Raw genomic sequence first — 27038 nt, 5'->3', positions numbered from 1 at the left:
GGGCTAGCCATGCAGTTTTCAGAGATTTCTTTTCGAATGTTGTCGATTTTTTTTCTTTGAAATAGGCAGCTATGTATATAGAGAAAAAAAATTCTGGTATTTTGCTTAGTTTACATATTGTTTACTTTGTTTTGCTGTAATGAGTGTATTGTAATATTGAAGATATTCTTTATGTTCTACATTTTTACAGCTTTTGGTTTAGTGTTAATTTTTGTACATCCAAAACAAGTTTGTAAAGTCCAGAAGCAACTTGATGAATAAAAAATTTCACTTTATTATGGCATCTCTTAAAACAGTGCTGACGGGCATCAATTGCCCCCTAGCGCCAACATATTTTGAGCGTGATCGCTCTTAGGGCTTAAGCAGATGGGCATATTTTACTGCTGTGATAACTACAAAATAAACCTTTGATTTTAATGGTTTGCTTTTCACTATCGGGATTCTCGTGCATTAATACTACGTGCAAGAAAAGATAGGGCTGGACTTATCTTCCTGTTTTGTATTTAAACTCGCGCCATCTAGTGTAGAGTTTGAATATTCTGTAAAAAAACAAAAACCCTGGTTTATGCACTGTTATGTTCTATAGCGACAAGCTCATTAGCGTATGCGCCCATGTGTTTTTGCCCTTAATCATGCCATGAATCAGTACAGGATAAGGAATGTAATGTATGTACACAGTGACTCCACCAGCAGAATAGTGAGTGCAGCTCTGGAGTATAATACAAGATGCAAATCAGGGTCAGTACACAGTGACTTAACTGTTTCAGTAGATTATTCTATATGTGATCTGTAATATGGTGATTGAAGGTGAGTATAAGATTTAACAACCAAGCTGATTATTTTCTACAGCAGTTGATAATGTCATCTGATTCAATTTCTATGGTTTTCCCTGGAGAAAGATCCATGAACATGTCATCTCTTTAATAAGTCATCAGTCTGTGACTTGAGCTGGTGGGGATTTGGTTACCTTACTGATCTACTTCACTATGTCACTTCATGGAAGCAGCTTTCTCTGGGACAATAGAATGAGAACTCCTCTATAACTTCATTTTTTTTGTAAAAGGAGAATCACTTTAAAAGAATCTTTCCATGTGTTACATCAGTTCAAGTGACCATTCAGTCTCCTCATTCATTATGCGCAATTTATGGAGTGAGTTACATAATAGTGGGGTTGAAAAAACCAAGACACACCTGTCGGCTGACCACTGCTTCCCCGACATCCCATACACATGAATACCTGGCTTAGCTGAGAGTTCTGGAGACCTTTCATGGAACAATAGATCAGGTGCTGAAATGCAATGTCCCCAATCTTTCTTTCTCCTGACATCTCCTGAAGTTTATTAGCACCGACCGATGTACCGCTAGGGGTACAGGTGAAGGGGGGCCCAAGCAGAACTTTTGCACTTGGGCCCCTGAGCCTTTAGTTACGACCCCCGCCATACACATTTAGGTGCTTTCACATGGACGGAATTATTTCACCAGGATGCACTGCCAGGTGCAACTAAAGTTGCTGCTGGGGAATTCTGTGAATCTAAGGGTATGTTCACACTGCGGAATTCGCAGCAGAATTTTCAGTGGTGAATTCCACCTCAAAAACCACATCAAAACGTGATTTACTGTGTTGAAATTCCACACATGGATTTTGCCTATTAACAGAGCAAATTCTTCATGCAGATCCTTGCCAAGAACAACAGCAGAAAAATGCGGATTTCAACACGTTTTTTGAGGTGGAATTCAACATTTAAAATTCTGCATTGAATTCCACCATGTGGACATCTTCTATCTGCAGAGTTTCATGTGGCATTGCAGGCAGTTCCACATCAAAATCCAGGTACTGCTGCTGATTTTGGTGCGCAATTTACCAAGTGTTGCGGTGTGGAATCCATATGAAAGGCTATTTTGAGGAAATGGGTCAGTGTGTTATAGTATAGACGTATTTCCTTTTGCAGACAGATGGGTCTCTCTTCTCTGTGTACAAGACTCCTGGTTACTAGAGAAGTTGGAATTAACCCTCCCTGGTAAGTAAACAGTCCCCTGCTCCTATAACCACAGCTCTACAGTCCCAGGATGTGGGCGGAGTATGTGATTGATAGGCAGTTGCTATGGTGATAGAACGCTGACCAGATCTTGTATTCACGCAGGATACAATGTAACTTGTGAGCTTCTTATCTTTTAGTTTTTCTTCAAAAACTTCACAATGACGGACGGGGAGCAGCTGCTGCCCCACAGGGACCCACTAAAATATGAACTCAACCTGGAGATTAGGAAGAGGAACGTGTTTGTCACTCAGTTGGAGGAGGGCAGGTGAGAATGTGACCTGACTGCACTTTGCACAGGCTTGTTGTATGGATTAATTATGTGACCAGAAGCCCAAAGAGCATCTGCTGGTATATGCCTATAATTGTATATGTACAGCTGGTCTAAGTTAGACAACTTCTTGTATGTAGAGATCTGGACCATTCTGGTATATAATGATATATGTATATAGTGATATGGAGCATGCTGCTATACCCTGTGCATCTTCTATATATAATTATACATGTACAGCTGGTATAAGTTATACATCTCCTGTATATAGTGATATGAAACATGCTGATTAGAGATGAGCGAGCACCAAAATGTTCGGGTGTTCGTTATTCGGGACGAACTTTTCGCGATGCTCGAGGGTTCGTTTCGAGTAACGAACCCCATTGAAGTCAATGGGCGACCCGAGCATTTTTGTATTTCGCCGATGCTCGCTAAGGTTTCCTTGTGTGAAAATCTGGGCAATTCAAGAAAGTGATGGGAACGACACAGCAACGGATAGGGCAGGCGAGGGGCTACATGTTGGGCTGCATCTCAAGTTCACAGGTCCCACTATTAAGCCACAATAGCGGCAAGAGTGGCCCCCCCCCTCCTCCCAAAAACTTTTACTTCTGAAAAGCCCTCATTAGCATGGCATACCTTAGCTAAGCACCACACTACCTCCAACAAAGCACAATCACTGCCTGCATGACACTCCGCTGCCACTTCTCCTGGGTTACATGCTGCCCAACCGCCCCCCCTCCCCCCAACAGCGCACACCAAAGTGTCCCTGCGCAGCCTTCAGCTGCCCTAATGCCTCACCACCCTCATGTCTATTTAGAAGTGCGTCTGCCATGAGGAGGAACCGCAGGCACACACTGCAGAGGTTGGCACGGCTAGGCAACGACCCTCTTTAAAAGGGGCGGGGCGATAGCCCACAATGCTGTACAGAAGCAATGAGAAATAGAATCCTGTGCCACCGCCATCAGGAGCTGCACACGTGGGCATAGCAATGGGGAACCTATGTGTCACACACTATTCATTCTGTCAAGGTGTCTCTGCATGCCCCAGTCAGACTGGGGTTCTTTACAAGTGGACACAGATGCATTTATAATTCCCTGTGGACCCACAGCATGGGTGGCTCCCTGGAACCCACCGGCGGTACATAGAAATATCCCATTGCATTGCCCAACACAGCTGAGGTAGTAATGTCGTGCTTAATGCAGGTGGGCTTCGGCCCACACTGCATGCCCCAGTCAGACTGGGGTTCTTTTCAAGTGTACAGATGTAGTAAAAACTCCGTGTGCACCTACAGCATGGTGGCTCCCTGGAACCCACCGGCGGTACATAGAAATATCCCATTGCATTGCCCAACACAGCTGAGGTAGTAATGTCGTGCTTAATGCAGGTGGGCTTCGGCCCACACTGCATGCCCCAGTCAGACTGGGGTTCTTTTCAAGTGTACAGATGTAGTAAAAACTCCGTGTGCACCTACAGCATGGGTGGGTGCCAGGAAGCCACCGGCGGTACATAGAAATATCCCATTGCATTGCCCAACACAGCTGAGGTAGTAATGTCGTGCTTAATGCACGTGGGCTAAAAATTTATTTGATTACACTGTAGGCGAGGGCCCACAAAAATTGCTGTATCAACAGTACTAATGTACCTGAAAAAAATTGGCCATGGTCAACCAAGAGGGCAGGTGAAACCCATTAATCGCTTTGGTTAATGTGGCTTAAGTGGTAACTAGGCCTGGAGGCAGCACAGTTTAACGAAAAATTGGTTCAAGTTAAAGTTCCAACGCTTTTAAGAGCATTGAAACATCTAAAAATTGTTTAGAAAAATTATGAGTGAGCCTTGTGGCCCTAAGAAAAATTGCCCGTTCAGCGTGATTACGTGAGGTTTCAGGAGGAGGAGCAGGAGCAGGAGGAGGAATATTAGACACAGATTGATGAAGCAGAAATGTCCCCGTTTTGGATGGTGAGAGAGAGCGTAGCTTCCATCCGCGGGTGCAGCCTACGTATTGCTTACGTATCGCTGCTGTCCGCTGGTGGAGAAGAGAAGTCTGGGGAAATCCAGGCTTTGTTCATCTTGATGAGTGTTAGCCTGTCGGCACTGTCGGTTGACAGGCGGGTACGCTTATCTGTGATGATTCCCCCAGCCGCACTAAACACACTCTCTGACAAGACGCTAGCCGCAGGACAAGCAAGCACCTCCAGGGCATACAGCGCTAGTTCAGGCCACGTGTCCAGCTTCGACACCCAGTAGTTGTAGGGGGCAGAGGCGTCACCGAGGATGGTCGTGCGATCGGCTACGTACTCCCTCACCATCCTTTTACAGTGCTCCCGCCGACTCAGCCTTGACTGGGGAGCGGTGACACAGTCTTGCTGGGGAGCCATAAAGCTGGCCAGGCCCTTAAAGACTGTTGCACTGTCTGGGCTGTACATGCTGCTCGATCTACGCACCTCCCCTGCTACATGGCCCTCGGAACTGCGCCTTCTGCCACTAGCGCTGTCGGATGGGAATTTTACCATCAGCTTGTCCGCCAGGGTCCTGTGGTATAGCAACACTCTCGAACCCCTTTCCTCTTCGGGAATGAGACTGGGAAGGTTCTCCTTATAGCGTGGGTCGAGCAGTGTGTACACCCAGTAATCCGTAGTGGCCAGAATGCGTTGAATGCGAGGGTCACGAGAAAGGCATCCTAACATGAAGTCAGCCATGTGTGCCAGGGTACCTGTACGCAACACATGGCTGTCCGCACTAGGAAGATCACTTTCAGGATCCTCCTCCTCCTCCTCCTCCTCCTCAGGCCATACACGCTGAAATGATGACAGGCAACCAGCATGGGTACCGTCAGCAGTGGGCCAAGCTGTCTCTTCCCCCTCCTCCTCATCCTCCTCATCCTCCTCCTCCTGAACGCGCTGAGATATAGACAGGAGGGTGCTCTGACTATCCAGCGACATACTGTCTTCCCCCGGCTCTGTTTCCGAGCGCAAAGCGGCTGCCTTTATGGTTTGCAGGGAACTTCTCAAGATGCATAGCAGAGGAATGGTGACGCTAATGATTGCAGCATCGCCGCTCACCACCTGGGTAGACTGATCAAAGTTTCGAAGGACCTGGCAGATGTCTGCCAACCAGGCCCACTCTTCTGAAAAGAATTGAGGAGGCTGACTCCCACTGCGCCGCCCATGTTGGAGTTGGTATTCCACTATAGCTCTACGCTGCTCATAGAGCCTAGCCAACATGTGGAGCGTAGAGTTCCACCGTGTGGGCACGTCGCACAGCAGTCGGTGCACTGGCAGATTAAAGCGATGTTGCAGGGTGCGCAGGGTGGCAGCGTCCGTGTGGGACTTGCGGAAATGTGCGCAGAGCCGGCGCACCTTTACGAGCAGGTCTGACAAGCATGGGTAGCTTTTCAGAAAGCGCTGAACCACCAAATTAAAGACGTGGGCCAGGCATGGCACGTGCGTGAGGCTGCCGAGCTGCAGAGCCGCCACCAGGTTACGGCCGTTGTCACACACGACCATGCCCGGTTGGAGGCTCAGCGGCGCAAGCCAACGGTCGGTCTGCTCTGTCAGACCCTGCAGCAGTTCGTGGGCCGTGTGCCTCCTATCTCCTAAGCTGAGTAGTTTCAGCACGGCCTGCTGACGCTTGCCCACCGCTGTGCTGCCACGCCGCGCGACACCGACTGCTGGCGACGTCCTGCTGCTGCTGACACATCTAGATTGCGAGACAGAGGTTGAGGAGGAGGAGGGTGCTTTAGTGGAAGAAGCATACACCGCCGCAGATACCACCACCGAGCTGTGACCCGCAATTCTGGGGGTGGGTAGGACGTGAGCGGTCCCAGGCTCTGACTCTGTCCCAGCCTCCACTAAATTCACCCAATGTGCCGTCAGGGAGATGTAGTGGCCCTGCCCGCCTGTGCTTGTCCACGTGTCCGTAGTTAAGTGGACCTTGCCACTAACCGCATTGGTGAGGGCGCGTACAATGTTGCGGGAGACGTGGTCGTGCAGGGCTGGGACGGCACATCGGGAAAAGTAGTGGCGACTGGGAACAGAGTAGCGCGGGGCCGCCGCCGCCATCATAGCTTTGAAGGACCCCGTTTCCACAACCCTATACGGCAGCATCTCAAGGCTGATAAATTTGGCTATGTGGACGGTTAACGATTGAGCGTGCGGGTGCGTGGTGGCGTACTTGCGCTTGCGCTCCAACACTTGCTCTAGCGACGGCTGGACTGTGCGGTGCGAGAAATTGGTGGATGGGGCCGAGGACAGCGGAGGTGAGGCTGTGGGTGCAAGCCATGAGACGGTTGTGCCTGTGTCCTGAGAGGGAGGTTGGATCTCAGTGGCAGGTTGGGGCACAGGGGGAGAGGCAGCGGTGCAAACCGGAGGCGGTGAACGGCCTTCGTCCCACCTTGTGGGGTGCTTGGCCATCATATGTCTGCGCATGCTGGTGGTGGTGAGGCTGTTGGTGGTGGCTCCCCGGCTGATCTTGGCGCGACAAAGGTTGCACACCACTGTTCGTCAGGCGTCTCTGTGAAAAACTGCCAGACCTTAGAGCACCTCGGCCTCTGCAGGGTGGCATGGCGCGAGGGTGTGCTTTGGGAAACACTTGGTGGATTATTCGGTCTGGCCCTGCCTCTACCCCTGTCCACTGCACTGCCTCTTGCAACCTGCCCTGCTGATGCCCTTGCCTCCCCCTCTGAAGACCTGTCCTGAGTAGGCGTTGCACACCAGGTGGGGTCAGTCACCTCATCGTCCTGCTGCTCTTCCTCCGAATCCTCTGTGCGCTGCTCCCTTGGACTTACTGCCCTTACTACTACCTCACTGCAAGACAACTGTGTCTCATCGTCATCGTCCTCCTCACCCACAGAAAGTTCTTGAGACAGTTGGCGGAAGTCCCCAGCCTCTTCCCCCGGACCCCGGGAACTTTCGAATGGTTGGGCATCAGTGACGATAAACTCCTCTGGTGGGAGAGGAACCGCTGCTGCCCAATCTAAGCAGGGGCCCGAGAACAGTTCCTGGGAGTGTTCCCGCTCCTGAGCAGGTGTCATTGTAGTGGAGTGAGGAGGCTGGGAGGAAGGAGGAGCAGCAGACAGAGGATTCGGATTTGCAGCACTGGACGGTGCAGAACTGTGGGTGGATGATAGCTTGCTCGAAGCACTTTCTGCCATCCAGGACAGGACCTGCTCACTGCTCATTTTCTAATAAAGGTCTCCCGCGTGGACCCATTAATTGGGCGATGAATGTGGGGACGCCAGAAACGTGCCTCTCTCCTAATCGCGCAGCAGTCGGCTGCGACACACATGGATCAGGAGCTCGGCCTGTGCCCACACCCTGACTTGGCCCTCCGCGTCCTCGGCCGCGTCCACGTCCTCTAGGCCTACCCCTACCCCTCAGCACGCTGTATTACCAGTGATTTGATTTCCCAGGCAGGAAATAAATTGGCGCAAGCCTGCAGGCCAAATATAATGTTTTCGCTTTTTTGCAAAGGGAAGACCCCACTGCGTGTATTCAATGAAAAACAAGAAGTTTAATATCTGTGGTGTGGCCCTCAAAAAGTGTCACACAACTTTAGTGTAGCAGAGTTATTAACTCTGGCAGAGCAGGTATTTGCCAGTCAGGAAAGACAATGGCGCAAGCCTGCAGTAAACCGTAGCTGGTTGCGTCTGATTTTTGTACGTTGTCCACGCAGCACACACGTACACGCAGACCTTAGGACTGACACAGGCAGGCAAAATATAATTTCTTTTCCTTTTTAGCTTAGGGAAGCACCCACTGCGTATATTCAATGAACAAGAAGTTTAATATCTGTGGTGTGGCCCTCAAAAAGTGTCACACAAGTATAGTGTAGCAGAGTTATTAACTCTAGCAGAGCAGGTATTTGCCAGTCAGGAAAGACAATGGCGCTAGGCTGCAGTAAAGCGTAGCTGGTTGCGTCTGATTTTTGTACGTTGTACACGCAGCACACACGTACACGCAGACCTTAGGACTGACACAGGCAGGCAAAATATAATTTCTTTTCCTTTTTAGCTTAGGGAAGACCCCACTGCGTATATTCAATGAACAAGAAGTTTAATATAGGTGGTGTGGCCCTCAAAAAGTGTCACACAAGTATAGTGTAGCAGAGTTATTAACTCTAGCAGAGCAGGTATTTGCCAGTCAGGAAAGACAATGGCGCTAGGCTGCAGTAAAGCGTAGCTGGTTGCGTCTGATTTTTGTACGTTGTACACGCAGCACACACGTACACGCAGACCTTAGGACTGACACAGGCAGGCAAAATATAATTTCTTTTCCTTTTTAGCAAAGGGAAGACCCCACTGCGTGTATTCAATGAATAATAAATGTCTTCTGGCCCTGCCTACACAATTCTATCCCTGTAGTATTAATGCCGGGTGCAATGCTCTGCACAGCCGGTTTTGAGAAGAAAAAAAAATATGCAACACTGCTAACAGCAGCCTGGACAGTACTGCACACGGATAGAAGTGGCCCTAGAAAGGACCGTTGGGGTTCTTGAAGCCTACACTAACTCCTAACACTCTCCCTGCCTAACCCCCACTTCTGTCCCTATTGCAGGGCGCAATGCTCTGCAGATCCAATTTTGGACAAAAAAAAAAAAAATACTGTGCTAACACAGTACTGCACACTAGTAGATGTGGCCCTGAGAAGGGCCGTTGGGGTTATTGAAGCCTACACTGACTCCTAACGCTCTCCCTACAGCAGCACCAGCAGCAGCACTTTCCCTCAGCTAAGTCACAAGGCATGTGTGGCGAGCCGCGGGAGGGGCCGATTTTTATACTCGGGTGACATCTGATCGCCCCAGCCACTCACAGCAGGGGGGTGGTATAGGGCTTGAACGTCACAGGGGGAAGTTGTAATGCCTTCCCTGTCTTTCAATTGGCCAGAAAAGCGCGCTAACGTCTCAGAGAGGAAACTGAAAGTAACCGGAACACCGCGTGGTGCTCGTTACGAGTAACGAGCATGCCGAACACCCTAATATTCGCACGAATATCAAGCTCGGACGAGTACGTTCGCTCATCTCTAATGCTGATATAACCTGGATATATCCTGTATATAAATATATATGTACAGCTGGTATAAGTTATACATCTCCTGTATATAGTGATATGGAACATGCTGATATAACCTAGGCGTCTTCTATAAATAAATATATATGCACAGCGGCTATGACTTATATGTCTTCTTGTATGTAGTGGTATGGATGATTTTGGTGTAACATGGGCATCATGTGTATAATTAAATATGTACATCTGGTATAAGTTGGTGTAACCTGGGCATATTCTAGATATAATGACGTGTACAGCTGGTATAAGTTACACATCTTCGTTTATATTGTAATATGGACCATGCTGGTAGAACTTGGACAACTTATGGTATATAATATTATATTTGCATAGCTGATATAAGTTATACATTTCCTGTATATAGTGATATGGACCATGCTGGTATAACATGGGGCATCTTCTGTGTATAGTTATATACGTTCAGCTGGTATATGTTATACATCTTCTGTATATGGTGATATGGACCATTCTGGTATAATCTGGACATGTATATAATTATATACAAAAAGCTGATTTATGTTATACAACTTGTATATAGTGATATGGACAATGCTGATATAACCTGGGCATCTTATGTTCAGTATATACAGTAATTATATATGTACAGCTGGTAAAAAAATGGACCATAAGGTATATATCATCCTGTATACAAATATAGTGATATGAGTCATGCTGGTATAACATGCTCATCTTTTGGCCTATGTTATGGCCATGACTCTGTGTCAGACTGACCTTGTTGTGTAGAATCAGGCTACATCTCCAGCAGTTGTATGATTTGGATCGCTGTGCATGGTACAGGGGTAGCTCAGGCCAGCCTGCCATAAATGTCACCAAGTTGTTTTTGTGATCTGAGCTCAGCTGGCATTGTTCCCTGTCAGTGTAAAGAAAAGAGACTTGAAATGTCCCAGTGTGAGATCTCTATAGGGAGCAGAAAGTAAATCCGCTTTTCAGTAAAGCTGTAACTTTGTTTTTCAGGGATGATGAGGAAGAAGATGTCACCCAGATCCCAGTCGTAAAGGAGGTGTGTTACAGGTTTGCTTGCTGTAATTAGTGTTGTTCATTTTGATTGTCCGGGAACAAAATCACCCCGATTTTAGCAGAATCGAATTGGGTAAGTACGAACTTTTTTTTTTCCCCGAAAATCGTGGATCAATTGAATTTTCCATAATGCCTGCTGCAGAGGTCAGCGTGCAGCCAGTCAGCAGCCAGGGCGATTGTGGATGTCACCAAATGTGTCCGCCATGTTGCATATGGGCATTGGGCAGCAGTCTCATTGGATGCCTGCATCACATGACCTAGCCATATATAACATAGGCATAGTGTAACAATTGTACATTTTAGAGCGTTGCAGAACTTTTCATTATGAAACATTAACTAACATGTCTGTTCTCTGATGTCTCAAGGCTGCTGGTAAGATACTGGACACCAGTAAAAACACTTTACAGAAGACGTTGGTTTTGAAAAAGGAGGTGGAGTACGACCGCGTAAGCCAAGAGCTGGTTCACAAACAAGAGGAGTATAGTGAACGCATGCACTGCCTCGAAGAGCGGAAGGAGGAGTTTGCACTGAGACAGAAAGAGGTGAGAAGAACAGAGGAAGCTTCTGTTCCAGTATGAGAAGAGACCCCCAAATATTTCCTGGTAACATTAATAATTTGTCTTCTTTGTCCGCAGTACTCAGAAAAAGCGGTAAAATTTGAGCGGTTCCTGAAGGATAGTGAAGCCAAGAGAAGACGGGCAATAGCAAAATACCAGACAGAGTCACGACAAAATGAGCTTCGTCAGACCGAGATCGAAGAGCTGGCAACCCAGCTGGAAGACAAGAGGAAGAGGTAGAGGGTTCCAGTAGTGTCTTCTGCAGCACCTTGGAGCTTTGCTTGGGCTATATACACCTTATCCCCTTCCTTACACTAATGCAAAGTCTATGTGACTTGTCTGGTTACAATATATTACTTCTTGTAGCTTTACATTTCAGTAACCTCTAATGTCCCCTGCCGGATTAGAGCTGTAGCATTGCTCTGTGCTGGAGACAATTCCAGGATCATTGAATATGTACTGACTCTTTCCTTCATCCCATTCACAGACAGAAGAAGCTGCATGAAAGAGTGAACACACACAAAATCTATGAGGATTTCTTATTGAAAATGGTGGAGAAGGTCCCAGATAGTGAGTAACTGGGGCCTTTCATATTGGAATATACCAGTAACCACATATCAGTTTGGTTAAATCTCTATATACTGATTTCACACTTCCCAATGTATCCATCCACTGATTGGCCTACAGAATGTATATGACTCAATGTTTTATTTAATCAGTTTATGAAAGTCCAGTATTTACCACCCATTAAGTGGTTTATCCAATGTATACTGACCCCATGGGTGCCATCCCTTATGTGCCCTAACCACACAAGATAACTGTGGTCAGCTCACTGTCTGAAATCCATCTATACTTTATTGATGAATAGCATACATGTCCATTCAGAGTACAGCTGTCACAGGCTAAACGTTTCAACTAGAAGCCTTACTCATAAGCTACTAAACAATTTTTGCATTGTGTGAGGGCATAATTACCTTGCTGAATGAGGCTACTGCTATTGCCATGAAGGGATGTACTTGTCCTGTACAATGTTTAGGTAGGTCATATGTGTCAGAGTAATATTACATGAATGCCAGGACCCAAGCTGTCCCAGTAGAAATTTGTCCAGAGCATCACGCTGCCTCCACCGACTTGCCTTCTTCCCATGGTGCAGCATGGTACCATCTCTTCCCCAGGTAAATAACATATCTGACCGTTCACATAATGTAGAAGAAAACATGATTTATCAGACCAGACCATCTACTTTTATTGCACCATGGCACAGTTCAGATGCTCACATGCCTATTGCAGGCTCTATCAGCATGATTGCCCTGACTGGTTAGTCCCATACACAGCAAGATGTAATGCTCTGTGTGTTCTGACATCTTTCTATCATAGTCAGCAGTGACTTTTCAGAGGTTTGCTTAAGAGAGTAGCTTTTTGTGGATTGGACCAGATGGGCTAGCCTTTGCTCCCATGCACATTAATGAGTCTTGGGTGTTGATGACTCTATTCACAGGTTGTCTTTTTCTTGGACAGTTTTTGGTAGGTACTAACCACTGCATCCCAGGAACACCCCACATGACCTGCTGTTTTGGAGATGCTCTCACCCAATCATCTAGACATCATAATTGTGGCCTTTATAAAAGTTACTTAGATCCTTAGACTTGCCCAATTTTCGTCCTTCCAACTCATCATCTTCAAGGAGTGGCTGTTCACTTGCTGCCCAGGTGCCATAGTCACAAAATAATCAATTTTATTGACTTCACCTGTCAGAGATTATATTGTTATGGATGATCAGTGTATGTATGTAGATACGTTTCCAATGTATACTAAGCATGGAGTTATCCATATGTACACCAATAGTACCAACCTGTTTCTCATTCTATTGTAGATTATCTAGAATATGGTGTAGATTCCCCTATGAAGGCCATTATCAGACGCTATGAAACTCTCTCTCTTACCAATGAGAATTTGGTGAACAATCTGACAGTTCTTGCGGATAACCAGGAGAATTCACAGCACAGACTGGAAGCTCTGAAGAGACAACATGACACCGTGAAGCTGGTAAATAAAGCTCTGTACCCTGATTCCATGTATATACACAAATAACATGTAGAAAACTGTGTATATAACACTACATATATGTACAGTTGAGTCACATTATTATGACCACCTCCTACTTTGAACTTTGGCAGCTTGTAGCCCTTGAAGGAAGTGACATGTCGTAGGTTGGCTTGGTGGGTATGTAAGGTGTGTGATAGGCTGTCTGCTCAAATATCACTGGTTGTCATGGGTAAAAGAAACGTTTTATCAGTGTAGTAAAAATGGATGATTATTCGCTTTCAGGCCAAGGGTGGTGGTATGTCCCAAATAGCGTAGTTTGTGAAGGTTTTCTTGCTGCTGTGGTGAAGGTGCATCATGAGTGGACAAATAGCACCATTGGAAATTGCGGAGCACCTCTTGCCATTGATGTCAGCGGTGTCTGTTACGAAGGTGCATGAGGGCCAATGGATACACTACAGTAGAGCAGTGAACCATGAAAATGAACCAGGGGCCTACCAGACGTGTCTAAAACAGTTCCGTGAACTCTACTGCGTATGGAGCTCCAAAGCAGATGGATGATCACTGCACCTAAGCTAACGAGGGTTTATTGGAAGAAAAGGCTTCACTTTGCATGACCGTTTCAGAATAACACCCATACATGCTATTAGTCTTCCCCAGGGCAGAAGGGATCTTCCAGTAAGACAATACGACATGCCACACAGCTAGATATGTCCAGCAGTGGTTGGAAGAGCACGACTAAGACTTCCAAGTATTTCCCTGGCCCCCTAGTTCCCTAGATTTGAAGCCAATTGAACATCTGTAGGACCACCTTGATCATCATGTTCGCTCCGTGGATCCTTCCCCCACACATCCTCCAGCAACTGTGGGGTGTACTGCAATCAGCATGGCTCCAGATACCAGAGACAACCTACCAGCACCTTGTTGAACTGTATTGAGTCACTCCTAGTCCATCTAGGTGCTCTCCATGACCTAGTGGTCATAATAACGTGTCTCGACTATGTATTATATTCACATATTCTTACTTGATTTGGGGTACCTGTTACTGAGCTCTAGTCTGTATTATACTCCTGAGCTCCACTCAATAATCAGTCATTAATCTTGTCGAAAGACACCACCCTAATGGGTTAGCAGAGCTCCTATGAGCCAGTGGGATGAGGGAAGGGAAAACAGAAGCAGTTAGTTTTTTCTTTATCAAATGTCTCTTCAGCACTTGATGTGAAAAACCACTTTCCAGACTGCATATTACATGATCTAGCTCTGGGCAGGCACTGAGCAAGCAGTAAATGCTGGGAAATTTCACATGTGAATCAGTATAGAATATATAATGTAATGTATGTACACACTGACTGCACCAGCAGAATACTGAGTGCAGCTCTGAAGTATAATACAGGATGTAACTCAGGATCAGTACAGGATAAGTAATGTAATGTATGTACACAGTGACTCCACCAGCAGAATAGTGAGTACAGCTCTGGAGTATAATACAGGATGTAACTCAGGATCAGTACAGGATAAGTAATGTAATGTATGTACACAGTGACTCCACCAGCAGAATAGTGAGTACAGCTCTGGAGTATAATGCAGGATGTAACTCAGGATCAGTACAAGTAATGTAATGTATGACTATAGTTATGGCACTTACAGCATTGTGAGCGCAGCTCTGGATTATAAAACAGGATGTAACTCAGGTCAGTATATAAGCTAAGATATGTAATGAAATGTATGTGGCTTGTAGTAGAGCCTGTAGGAGTGTATTATTGATCCATTGACAAGACACAGGCTGTCAAGAATTCTGGCGACCATAGTACTAGAGAAGTGGAGAGTTTGTATTTCCAGAAGCCCTGCGAGTTGCCAGTCCTCAATGAACAACTATCATGGTATAATTTCTTTGCACTGTGTGCTGCATAGGGTAAGATGTCCATAACACAGCTTCAAAGCTGCAGGAATCTGGTCAGGGCAGGGGGACATACATTCTATAGAATAGAGCAACCTTCTTTAATTTATTCTTAAGAAGTCAGGAATTAGAGTGCAAGCTTGGCAGACAAGCACTTTATGTGATGGATAACATGTTGTTGGTTTCGTGTTGCACTTTTGAATGTGATCTCCTCAGAGCATCGCTCCTTTTGTGGTGGAGTTTTGCCCGGAGAGTTGAGCAATCTCGGATCTTGTACCAGCAGTGACATAATTAAAGGATTATGGGCGCTCGTTCAGATTCAACCCCTCGCTGAACAATAGATGATTGTGAACTAAAATAACTGAATTATAAAACAGCCACAAAGAAAACAATGGTGGACTGTAAAAGTGTCAGAGATCTGCAACACTGATCTGATGCACCGATGCAATAAGCAATGTGAACCATCCGGTGAATACTGCCAATGAATGTCGCCAGCGGGAATACCAGTGTGGGATAGGCTGATGTCCTAGCAAGGGAAGTTCTGGTTGAATCCACCATGACAAATGCTTGGGAAATTGTATTGCTATCCTGATCCAACGCAGACCCTCCGTTACTCGTGTTTTCCTGCAGTTTCGGTTTTCAGGGGACAGGGTTGACTTTTGGGATTCAAAAAGGACAAATCTATGTGTAAGTTGGGACATTAGCAGTAGAGCTAAATTGTTGCTTGGTGGAATTTGGCATCCTAAAATTTTGATCTGCTGAGAAAAATGAGTCAAAATCAGTAATAAATAATATATAGTTTCTGTTATACTGATAAATATAAATTACATACACATTGTGGATGGAACCTAACAGCATTTCCTTATCTGTGATATATAGTCCTGTGTCCACATTTGTCTACCATCCTTTCACATAATTATTTTTACAATAATATTTATTGAGTTTTCAATTAAGCTTACATACAAGGGTACAGCAGTATGGAAAGATTTCCAGTCTTGATGCAACAGAGTGATAACAAACCTTGTATCTTCCAAATGGGTGTGTACTAAGATGATAGCAAACAATTGTTATTTTAAATCACAACTGTCAATGCAGATTTCCGAAAAAATAATATGCAATGAGTAACAATGGCCTGGCCAGGGCCAAATAGTATGTTGGGGGTGGGGGAGAGGGGGAGGGTGGGATGGTGGGGGGTGGGGGGGTATTTCCTCTCTCTCAGGACTGCCGCCTGTAGGGGCGAAGGTACCAAGAAATCATGTTTAGGTCAGTAGGTTCATCCCCGCCGTAGGGAGGGCATAATTTATCCATGGGGTCCATATATTAAGAAATTTGTCATTTTTATCTTCTGCTATCGAGGTTAGCCTTTCGTTTATCAGGTACCAATTCATGCAGCGTTTAACTTCGGAAAAATCTAGGGAAGCTTTACGCCAGGAATGGGCTATGGTTTGTTTTGTGGCTAAGAAGAGGAAAGAAATCAATTTTCTAGAGTTTGGGGATATATCCTTGATCTTTTTGTTCAACAGGGCCTCCCAGGGATTTTTGCGCAGGTTATGATACGTTTCAGAATAAATAAGGGAGTATGTTCTAATCCAAAATCTTTTGACCCTGGGGCAGGACCACCATATATGGAGCGTGTCTCCAGGGGAAGAACAACCTCTGAAGCAATCTTTAGAGTAACCAGGGACCGCATGTGCAATTCGTGTTGGGACTAAGTACCAGCGAAGTAGGATTTATTTTATTACATCTCCTCAGTTGTTATCTAAGTATATATTAGATACGCCATCTAGAAGAGTGTATCCAACATTGTAAAATTCCCTTATTGTTATGTATCACTATCTTTGTACATTCATAACCATCTAAGGGCTCTTTCACACGAGCGGATATACAGCGATGGCCTTTTTACGTTTTCAAGCCTGATCCCTATAAATGCCTGAATGGGTGTTTTTCTGCGATCACGGCCAGCGTTTTCTCGTCCATTCACACGACCAGGAGCGCCATTTTTAGGGAAAAAATATGCCGCACCCTGGAAAACCTTCGCTCTGCCAAAATCCTCAGGATGCCTTCCAGTGCCTATATGGAGGCACCTGTTGGACACTGCAAAAATGCCTCCCCCTCCCTTCTCTTTCCCTGCTCCCAAAAGAGTCTATAGAACCCGCTGCAAATATGTGCCCAAACATAGTTCCAGAACTATGTTTTGGCTGAGCGTACATGTGCCCGCCGGATATATGTTCCTTTTTTCACGCTGCCGGCATATTTACGCACCGTATAATCGCCCATGTGAACGAATGCATTGCAAACCAATGCTTTGCATGGGTAGCATATATACGCCCGGGCGTGAAAACGTGCCATATATGCACTCGTGGGAATAAAGCCTTAGTCTGTTAGATCCACTTTCAAGATGGATCTATCCAACATTGTAGGACATCCTTATTATTGGGGTACTGTCATGTACAGTCCTGTGTCTACATTGGACTCACATCCTTATGCATACACAATCTCTCTTCTGTATCTAAGTGTTTGACAGATACACTTTCTAGAAAGTTGTACCAAACATTACCATAAGTAGGAAACTATCATAGACTATGAAGACCATAAATGGGACTTAGTGTAGCAAGGGATCATCGTCTTGAATTTGCATCTAGTGGATGCTGTATAACCTGGACGTATGGATAGAATTTGGATGGAGTTGCACCTGTATATCTTCCCATTTACTATAATTATCTTGTTTGACCAGGATTGATCTTTCCTGTAAATTGTATTCCCCTCATGCATGGCGTCACGTCACATGTCTCTCTGTCCCTTAGACCATGACCAGTGAACTTTCTCAGCTGCAACTGGAATACGACCGACTCTGGGAGAGAAATAAACAGCTGGAAATGACTTTTAACTTGGAGAAGAGTCAGTTTCGGAACCAGGTGAGTGTGGTCAGAGCTTCACGAAGCATCGAGCTGTAGTTGGAACTGAATAATGTACCAAGTGCAGCTTAGTAGTCTTCCTAGCTAGACCAGGAGGTAAGGCCCACTGCCTACACCCCCAAAACCCACTCTCATAACAAGGTGCGTCTTTCTTTACCTTAATGTGCAATTGCTAAATGGCTCCCAAAGGTCTTTGCTCTGGCGGTTAGTCTTCCCAGGCTGGAGTCCTTTCGGGAAGGCTTAGCGGAATCATTCTGCAGCCGCCATGTAACCCTATGGGGCTTGAAATCATTCGAAATCCGCATGTCTTTAATTCAAATCCGCACATCTCTTTTCCGCAGCATAAAATGTTACCACCGCGGAACAAATGACATCTTTAGAATTGTTGTTGCAGATTTCTAATATACAGGAGATACAATTCCGGAATTAAAGTCTACAGTTGGAAAATGCACGAAATTCTGCAAAATGCATCCTGCAATTAAAAATCAACAAAATCAGCATTATTTAGCTAAAACTGCAACTGCGCTGTGTTTTGCGGAATAATTCCGCCCATGTGAATGCACCTTTAGGGCTTATTCAAACGACCATGGGCATTTCGGCATGTAAAAAGTCGCAAATAAAACGGAACCATGCGAAGCATTGGATTTCAATGGCTTTTTTTAAAAAGATGAACATGTTTTTTCCGTGTAAAATATTTGCGCAGAAAAAAAAAATTATACCTACTCGATCTTTTTTGGCAGTATATTTTATATGTCACGTGAAAAGATAGGTCTTGCCCTATCTTTTACCATGTTACGCAGCAAGCTCCCATAGACTTCTATGGAAGCAGGAAAAAAGGGAGGGAGTTACCCTATATTTTTTTTACGTTCACACAGCAGCATCCTGTGTGAATGACTCTAAATGCACCAACTAAGATCAGAACCGATCGGGTCAAAAATTCATTCATACGATTATACGGTGCGTATGGACGAACGTATAAACACATGCGCTCATGTAGCCTGAGGAAGAGCCCAAGAGGCTTGCAAGCTCGCTATTACATCATGTATTTTTGTTAGCCATTAACCCTTTGCAATCCAATTTTTGGTTCAGGGTTCCCTAGGGGGGTTTCTCTTTCTGCCATTATACAATGGCGCCATCTGCTGGCTACAGCCAGTACTGCTGTATGGGACGTGCTGGAGAGGCCCCCGACAACAGAGCGGCCAGTAATATACAGTAAGAATACCCTGCTGGACGTCTTCCGTAATCGGAGCTGTACAGCCTTCAATCAGAATGTCTTTAGACGTCAGACAGTGGATTGGAAAGGGTTAAAAGGCATCAAATCTACAAGCTTATGTGGTTTCTCTTACTGAGAACAATCACATTATGCACATATTTTTCACGCGTCGCAAAAACACATGTGCAGCATCCGAGGAGTGGACCCACAGCCAAGGACATAGCGGGGTAGATTGAAGCCTTATCACAGGGCTCTACGCTCTTCTCCCCTGGAGGTAGCACGGGACCCGAACAAGTTACTGCTGGGGGAGTCACACGGGAAAAATCTAGTTTGCGGTTTACCTTAAGTCCTTGTCACTCATGACGCCACCGTTCCGTCCTCTGCGGTGAATCCAGAAGTTGGAAATAAGTAGTTCACACACAGAGATAACTTTATGAGCAAGACCAGGAATGGTCGGTAGAGCTCATTTACTCCAAATAAAGATTACATTCCAAAACTTTACATATGCCAGCAGGACACTGGTGCAGACACAATAGTGGTGTGACAGGGAGGATTTACAGGATGACAGATGAGTCCACAGTCCTAGTTATCTGTGGGGTTCTGTTCCCGACTACATTCTTTCTCTCTCCAGCTCTCTACCGGTCAACACTCACATTTTGGAAGTAGCACTCAGGGCTGCATGGCGGCTCCTCTCACCCTCTCTCTTCACCAGACAAAGTTCCCTCCATGACTCTCTTACATAGACTGACTTTTGCAAGAAGACCATTGCACTACACCTTGCATACACATATATAAAACATGATCACGTGACATACAACAAGATACATCTTCCAGACATAACCCAGACATTAACCCATTTAATGCTGCAGGGCTGCAATACACATCACAAATGTACAGAAATTGAAGACACTGACAATACCATTGCAAGAGAGAAACAAATTCATACTTATGGAGAGGCTCAGTTAACTCTGGGCCACTACACATGTACATGCATATTTGATGCATATATAAAATGCCCATGGCCTATATTGGTGCATAATACGCACCAAAATAGGCCAAGCTGCAGTTTTTTTCACACCCGTACAGAAAAGCCCAAATGTGAGTGGCCTAATAGAAATAAATGGGCATTTAGCATAATACACGCGTAAACGCGGGTGACATACACATGTGTGAGCCCTTAGCCCTTATTGAGTCCTCCCCCTGACTGCTAATCAACTCACCAACAGCCCAGAATACAGGAAAACCCTTTCCCTGCTGGACATTTCCCTGAAAACTTGCCCCCTAGTGGTACAAACCTGACATGCCAGTTGCCACTCTCCCACATAAGATGTATTACAAACTTTCTTATATTCGCTTGTACTATTGATTTATGCAAAGTTTTCCGAAAGTTGTGAAAGTAAAATACTGACTGAGGTAGTAGTATCATAGTGCATATTAGCATGGCCTGATGTCTAATGATAAGGTGCACAAACTAAACACTCGCTGAAGCAGCGAATACAAGAAAGGGAAATCCAGCGCCACAAACTTAAAATCCAACTTTCTTTCTTTGAAATGTTCACAAGTAAGTAGACAAACAGATCCAGGTGAACATTTCAAAGAAAGAAAGTTGGATTTTAGCCTCCTGGTGTTGGATTTCCCTTCCTTTGTTGAAAGTACGGTGCCTATTTAAATTTAAGCTAAAGTCACTAATCATACCTGTGTCCTAATAGAGCAGTGCTATAGTGCAAAGCATGGGGGAGATTATTTATACATTATCTAGTGGCTTTGTAAATGCTTTGTGTAATTTATCCTGGACTGATTATGTCTTAGGGCCCTTTTACACCGGCCGATAAATTTACTGTAAATGCGTGCACCGATTGAACGACGAATGAGAATTTGTTCACTTCTTGTTCATCATTAACGGCCGCTGTTTTAAGTGAATGGAGAGAGGCGGGGGAGAGCGAGGAGAGAAATCTCCAGCCGGCCCAGCCCCCTGCTGAGCAAGCCAGCGATACTCGCTCCTGTGTAACAGCAGGGGAGTGAGTATGAGCAGGCACGAGTGTCGGGCATCATTTGTAGTCACATCCAGAGCTGTATCCGCACTTCTACTGGTTTCCTGTTAGCTCCCAGGCTGCAGGACTTCACACTTTCTTGCTGCCCCTGTTGGTTTAGTGTCTGTATGGGACTTATCACAGTGCATTGTGATAGATGTAGTATTTACAGAGATTTAGGTTTGCACTAATCTTTTCCGTTTCTGCAGAGCGTGGAAATTGGCAGCTTACTGCTGGCTGTGATAAATCTGGCCGAACAATGTCACATGAAACATTATGGCCAACTGGCTGAAGTGGAGCTCACAAAAAAACTGGATATGATCAAGGTAAATCTCACATCTCTTATATTCAAGCTTCATTTATCCGAGCGTATATCGACTGCGCTTTTACGCCAGGCCGATATACGCTGCCCATCTGATGCATTGGTTTACAATGCGTCAGTTCAGACGGGTGTTTTCCCGTGGCTTTTACACCGGCCAGGAAAGATAGCCCTGCAACTATCTTCCTAGCTGGAATATGGCGGTGGCTTCCATAGACTCCTATGGGAGCCTATGGTAGCTGCCTGTGAAGGGAGGTGGGAGGGAGTTTAGCAGCATGACTGCTAAATTCCCATCCCCTTCCCTCCTTGCCGACCTTTTGCAATGGAAGTGGATGAGAGCTAGTTGCTAAGCTCCCGCCCTGTCCCACCCTCTCCCATTGCTGGCAGTCAACAAGGGGCGGAGAGGGGGCGGGAGCTTGGCACACTAGCTCCTGACCCACCCCGCCCTCTTCCTGTGCCAAAAGCGGGCAGAAAGGGGGAGGAAGTTTAGCAGAGTAAACTGTCCTCCCCCACCTGAAGGCAATCTGGGCTTGGCGTATATGTGCCAGACCCGGGCAATCTGAACAGGTGCACAAACGGCAGATTTGTTCACTTGATTTTCTGTCGCGCTTTGGCTATGAGACAGCTGACCGAAAATCGCTATGCTCGTGTGAAAGAGCCCTCATGCAGATCACTCATTCAGGAGGGCTGGAGCTGTAATGGATGATGTTATGGCTCTCATCCAACTTTCCCAGGCTCTTAAATGGCTAAGGGCTCATTCACGCAAGGGTATTTGTGCAGCTAGCTTACGCACGAAAAAAACAAAACAGCGACTATTAGAACCAATGGTTTCATATGGAAACGTTCAGATGAAAGAATTTTAGCTGCTGTGCAAAAATATAGGTCTTGATCTATCTTTGGTGCACAAAACACAAAAGTGTCCATAGACTCTGATGGGAGCTGGAAAAAAAAGAGAGAGAATGTGAGTTATGCTGCCCCACTAAAGCCAGAGAAACTGCCAGAGAAGCTTCGCGGGGATGAAGGGAAGCCACGGGGATTCCCTTCATTTCCTCTGGGGTTTGCTTCATCCCCACGCTGAAGGGAAGCCCCAGGGAGATGAAGGGAAGATAAAGGGAAGCGCTGGGGTTTCCTTTCATCTCTCTCTAGCAGCGCATATTTTCAATCCCTCCCATTTGGCACGGAGAGATTGCAGCTGAAGCTTGGCACTTTAGCACGGAAAAGTTGTCCATTCATACAATTTTTCAGCAGCTATAGTTGCAAATTTTTTTTGTGCATCTAAGGCTTTATTCACACGAGCATTTTATCGCGGCAATTGTGCTGCGATAAAACGCTGGCCAAAAATCGTGACCATCTGAGGCGATTTTTTTTTTTAAGCATAAAATTGGGTACCTGGAAAAGATAGTGCATATGGAGCACATTCAGGCCCAACGCTTTTACGCTGACTGGAAAAGATAGATCTGGACTAGAGATGAGCGAACATGTCCGTTACGGACACATCCGCACCCGGACACCGGCTTTGCCGAACACTGCAGTGTTCGCGCGTAAAGGTCCGGGTGCCGCCGGGGGGCGGGGAGATGCGCGGCGGCGCGGGCGGCAGTAGCGGGGAACAGAGGGGAGCCCTCTCTCTCTCCCTCTCCCCGCCGCACCCCCCCCCGTGCTGCCACGGCGGCCCCCGAACTTTTTCGCCCGAACACTGAAGTGTTCGCAAAGTTCGGTGTTCGGGCGAAAAAGGGGCGGGGCCGAACGTGTTCGCTCATCTCTAATCTGGACCTATCTTTTGACTGGAATACGCCAGTCGGTCCCATAGACTCCTATGGGAGCCGATGACAGCCGCCAGAAAAGGGAGGTGGGAAAAAGTTTAGCAGTGGCTCTGCGAAACTCCCTCTCTGCCCCTTGCCGGCTGCCTGCAAAAGGAGAGGGCAGGATGGGGTGGGAGATTAGCGCACAAACTCCCGTCCCCTCTCCTTGCTGGCAGATGGCAAGGGGCGGAGAGGGGGCGGAAGTTTAACACACTAGCTCCCACCCCATCCTACCTTCTCCTCTTACCAGCAGCTAGCAATGGGCGGAGAGGGAGATGGAAAGGGGAGGAGTTTAGCACAGCTAAACTCTCTCCCCCGCCTGATGGTATTCTGGGCTGCAAGACAAGCAGAAGCCACAGCACTCAAAATATACTCCACATTGGAGGAGGCGGATTGCATGCAAAGCCACTTAATGTTGACCTGAACCCACAGTCACCAGAAATATCCAGCCAGAGAAAATTGTAGACACTGTCAGCATACATGGTAGTCTCTTGGTTAAAAAGTAAAAAAACTTTATTAATTCCATAAGAGCAACGTTTCAGCCCCAAAAAAGGCCTTTATCAAGGCCTTTACACAACCAGTCACGTAACTACTTACGATTCAATTCATCCCAGGTCTCTAACAGTTTTTTTTGTGTCTTCCAAGGAATATATTCTGGAAAAAATGCAAATAGAAAAATTGGCAAAATCTCCCTATGAAGATCTGCAGCTTCTGTCGATTACGGAGGAACATGGCACAAAACTGAAAAAGACCGCAAGCAACAAGGAACCTCTCAAAAAAAAACTAAATAAAAACATGGGACGCACGTCAAACACCGGATCAAAAGTGTGATTGCAGTGCTGATGCCGGAAACTGTGATCACCTCCCAGGAGACTAAAGTGGCACCAAATACCATCCTGCATCTTGGGGGTTAAACCTCCTGTACATATATAGCCCCCCAGATAGTTGTATATGTGTAGATGTGTGACTATTTAAAATTCTTTTATGGTATCTTTACACATTGAGAATCTCCGCAGCGGAAAAATGCTGCCGATCTTAGTCAGAATCAACATGTGTTGCTTGCAGATTTTTTGGCGCTGATTTTATTTTATCCCCCTCATTTTGAAGATGTGAAAATAAGGCACTGTGAAAATCCACAAAATTAACATGTTGTAAAATCTAATCAATTTAGGCCCTGTTCACACAGAGGGGTTTACCATAGAATCCTATTGAGTTCAATGGAATCATGTGAACTATGTATGTCACCAGAAAATACAACTGACCTGTCCATTGTTGATGCAGATTCAATGCAGAATGCGTCTAGGGAAATCCACACTCTTAATAGCCCCATTGGATGGTGTAATCCGTGAGCTGATCAGCGGCATCCTCAAATGAAAATCCGTGTTAGAAACGAGCTGTAACCATGCCGATTTCTGATGTGGGTTTCCATTGAAATGTACATCTAATTTTTACAATGTAGAATTAATATCGCGTTAATGAGGCCCGAGGCTGGATTCACACGAGTGTATATTGGCCCCCCTTTTGCACTCCCGGCCGATATACACTTCCCCTGTGGTTTACAATGCATCAGTGTACATGGGCATATTTCCGCGGCATAAAAGTGCCCAGCCAGCCAAGATAGTGCATTTCGGCCGGGCGCTTTTACGCTGCCGGCGGCTTCATAGACTCCTATGGGAGCCTATGACAGCTGCTGGAGAAGGGAGGTGGGAGGGAGTTTAGCAGCGTGACTGCTAAAATTCCACCCCCTTCCCTGCTCCTCTCCGCCCCTTGCCAACTGTTTGTAATGGGAAGGAGTAAGATGGGGGCGGAGCTAAGCTCCCCCCCCCCTCTTGTCGGCCCTCCCATTTTTGGCTGCGACAAGGGGGAAGAGGGGGGTGGGAGCTTAGCGCACTAGCTCCCACCCTATCCCGCTTCCTCCCCTGGCCGAGAGACAGCGAGGGGAAGGGAAGGAGGAGACACCTTAGCAGAGCTAAATTGTCTTCCCCCGCCCAATGCCATGGCAGCCTTGGCATATATGTGCCGGGCCAGGGCCTTCTAAACGGGCGCACAATCGTTAGGTTGGGCGCCCATTCACACGTTTTTACGACGCCGGAGGGCGAACTTAAATACGCCGACGCCCATGTGAATCCAGCCTTAGGGCTCTTTCCCACGAGCGCAGGCATTTTTACATGCGCCTGCCGGCGCTATAAAAGCCTGTGAGCAGGCGCACAAATCTAACATTTGTGCGCCCATTCAGACGCCATGGGCCCGGCACGTATACGCCAGGGCCACAGTGCACTAGCTCCCAGCCCGCCTCCTCCCCTTTGCAGAGAGGAGCAGTGTATATCAGCCGGGCGTGAAAACCCGACCGATATACGCCCGTCTGAATAAGCCCTTACGCTGATGGGAGGCAGCTGTTTAGGTGCAGCGTCTCCTCTATAATATACAAATTAAGTTATAGGTTGATGAATTTAATAAATAATAACAGGAAACATAATTAACCTTTTGCATGCTAATGGGATAATTACTTTTCAATTTTTTTTAGTTTCCTAAATTTTGCCATTTTTGTTAAAAAAAAAATTTGGTTTGTAAAAGGTTAACTAATAAGGAAGCAGGTGCAAACCATAGGTGGAAGGACTGGAAGATTGCCTGATGGTTTCTTAGGTTTTATTCACATGGGTGTTGCAGTTTGCGGCCGAAAATCGCATGAACAAGAGAAAGCCGCTACCAAGTCGTGGCTAGATCTCGCGTTTTCACACGGCCGGGTTTGGGCATATATAGACTTCTATGAGAGCTGACGGCTGATTGCGGCCAAAAGATAGGGCAAGATGTAAAATCGTCGGCAGCGCATGTGCCACCTCTTCCGACCGGCCGATTTTATGCTCATGAAAACGAATCTGAATGAATGCATTGAAATCCAATGCTTCAGCTGGTCGCAATTTTCGGCTGACGCTATTTTGTGTGAATGGGTCCTTAGGAACATTTTCCCCACTATTGCAATAAAAGGTAAATATGGAAACATTTTGGTGTAATATGAAGTTGTTAAAAACTGTTCGAGCCAATCCAATCCTGAAGAAGTTCTGTACTAATGAAATAAGTGTATCTACAAGATTACATAGCAGAACTATATAAGTGGATGGCACCTCAGAGCCCTGACCGGGGTGTATGGGTCCTGGCTGTGGGTTACGGAGGACTACATGCACCAATGTTATAAGGGGAGTAGTGAAGCTTTTCAGATGATCCATCCTGGCGCTGCTGACTGGCCAATGTGATCACTGAGGGAAGGGAAGCCCTACTGAACATACAGCAAGGATATCTTTCAGGTTGCTTTCCCATGGGATCCCAGCTGTCATTAAACCACAACATTTACTGAATAACTAGTATTTTACATTAAGAAACGATACTCAAAATGTTGATTAATAAAGGCTGTGGTATTTATTTTAAGAGTTATACCTAAAAACACCTTAGTAATTGAATGAAAAATAAAATTATAACTCCATAACCAGAGGACTTAATCATAAAGACTCAAGCCTAGTATGTCCATACTCTAGTGGTACAATTAAAAACCAATGTCCACCCACATTACAATGGACAACAACCCTTCTAAGCAAAGACTGTGCCTTCTGCCTAACGGGAAGGAGCGCTGCTCAGTCTTCTTCAGAGTATACCGGATTCCACTCTGCTGATAGTCATATAGCTGCTTCCAGCCAAGCAGATGCCCATCTAATCCTTAGGGTCTCAAGGATGATCAAGAAGGATTTTCTAGACCATTTCATGAGAAGCCAACAGCTGACCTTAAAATGATCTTCACGAGACAGGTAAGAACCAACATCTCTCAGTAGGAGTGAGGAAGAGAGAAGCTATTTCTACACATTTATTCA

The 27038-nt window shown here is 46.0% G+C and overlaps 1 protein-coding gene across 2 annotated transcripts; it reads left to right on the top strand.

Annotated features, from left to right (window-relative positions):
• The first annotated feature begins 1959 nt into the window (after positions 1-1959).
• On the top strand, positions 1960-26176 carry CCDC197 (coiled-coil domain containing 197). 2 transcript variants are annotated; one of them, XM_066607511.1, is made up of 10 exons: positions 1960-2018; positions 2177-2304; positions 10343-10388; positions 10771-10947; positions 11041-11198; positions 11450-11532; positions 12836-13008; positions 17707-17817; positions 21270-21386; positions 23824-26176. In XM_066607511.1, the coding sequence occupies exons 2-10, from the start codon at positions 2198-2200 to the stop codon at positions 24007-24009; spliced, it is 1158 nt and encodes a 385-aa protein (XP_066463608.1). In that variant the 5' UTR covers positions 1960-2018; positions 2177-2197; the 3' UTR covers positions 24010-26176. The 2 variants fall into 2 exon arrangements, with proteins under 2 accessions (XP_066463608.1, XP_066463607.1); XM_066607510.1 differs by lacking the exon at positions 1960-2018 and having other exon boundaries at positions 2126-2304.
• Positions 26177-27038: the final 862 nt, after the last annotated feature.

This window comes from Eleutherodactylus coqui, chromosome 6 (assembly GCF_035609145.1).
Source record: "Eleutherodactylus coqui strain aEleCoq1 chromosome 6, aEleCoq1.hap1, whole genome shotgun sequence".
In the NCBI taxonomy this organism is placed as follows: Eukaryota; Metazoa; Chordata; class Amphibia; order Anura; family Eleutherodactylidae; genus Eleutherodactylus; species Eleutherodactylus coqui.
This window is presented reverse-complemented; position numbering and strand designations above follow the sequence as displayed.

What these genes read in the sequence shown, in the direction of transcription:
- CCDC197 (XM_066607511.1), top strand. Translation starts at nt 2,198, where the DNA reads ATGACGGACGGGGAGCAGCTGCTGCCCCACAGGGACCCACTAAAATAT. An exon ending in ACTCAGTTGGAGGAGGGCAG is followed by an intron (nt 2,305 to 10,342) that starts GTGAGAATGTGA and finishes TTTGTTTTTCAG; the next exon opens with GGATGATGAGGAAGAAGATG. An exon ending in AACATGACACCGTGAAGCTG is followed by an intron (nt 13,009 to 17,706) that starts GTAAATAAAGCT and finishes TCTGTCCCTTAG; the next exon opens with ACCATGACCAGTGAACTTTC.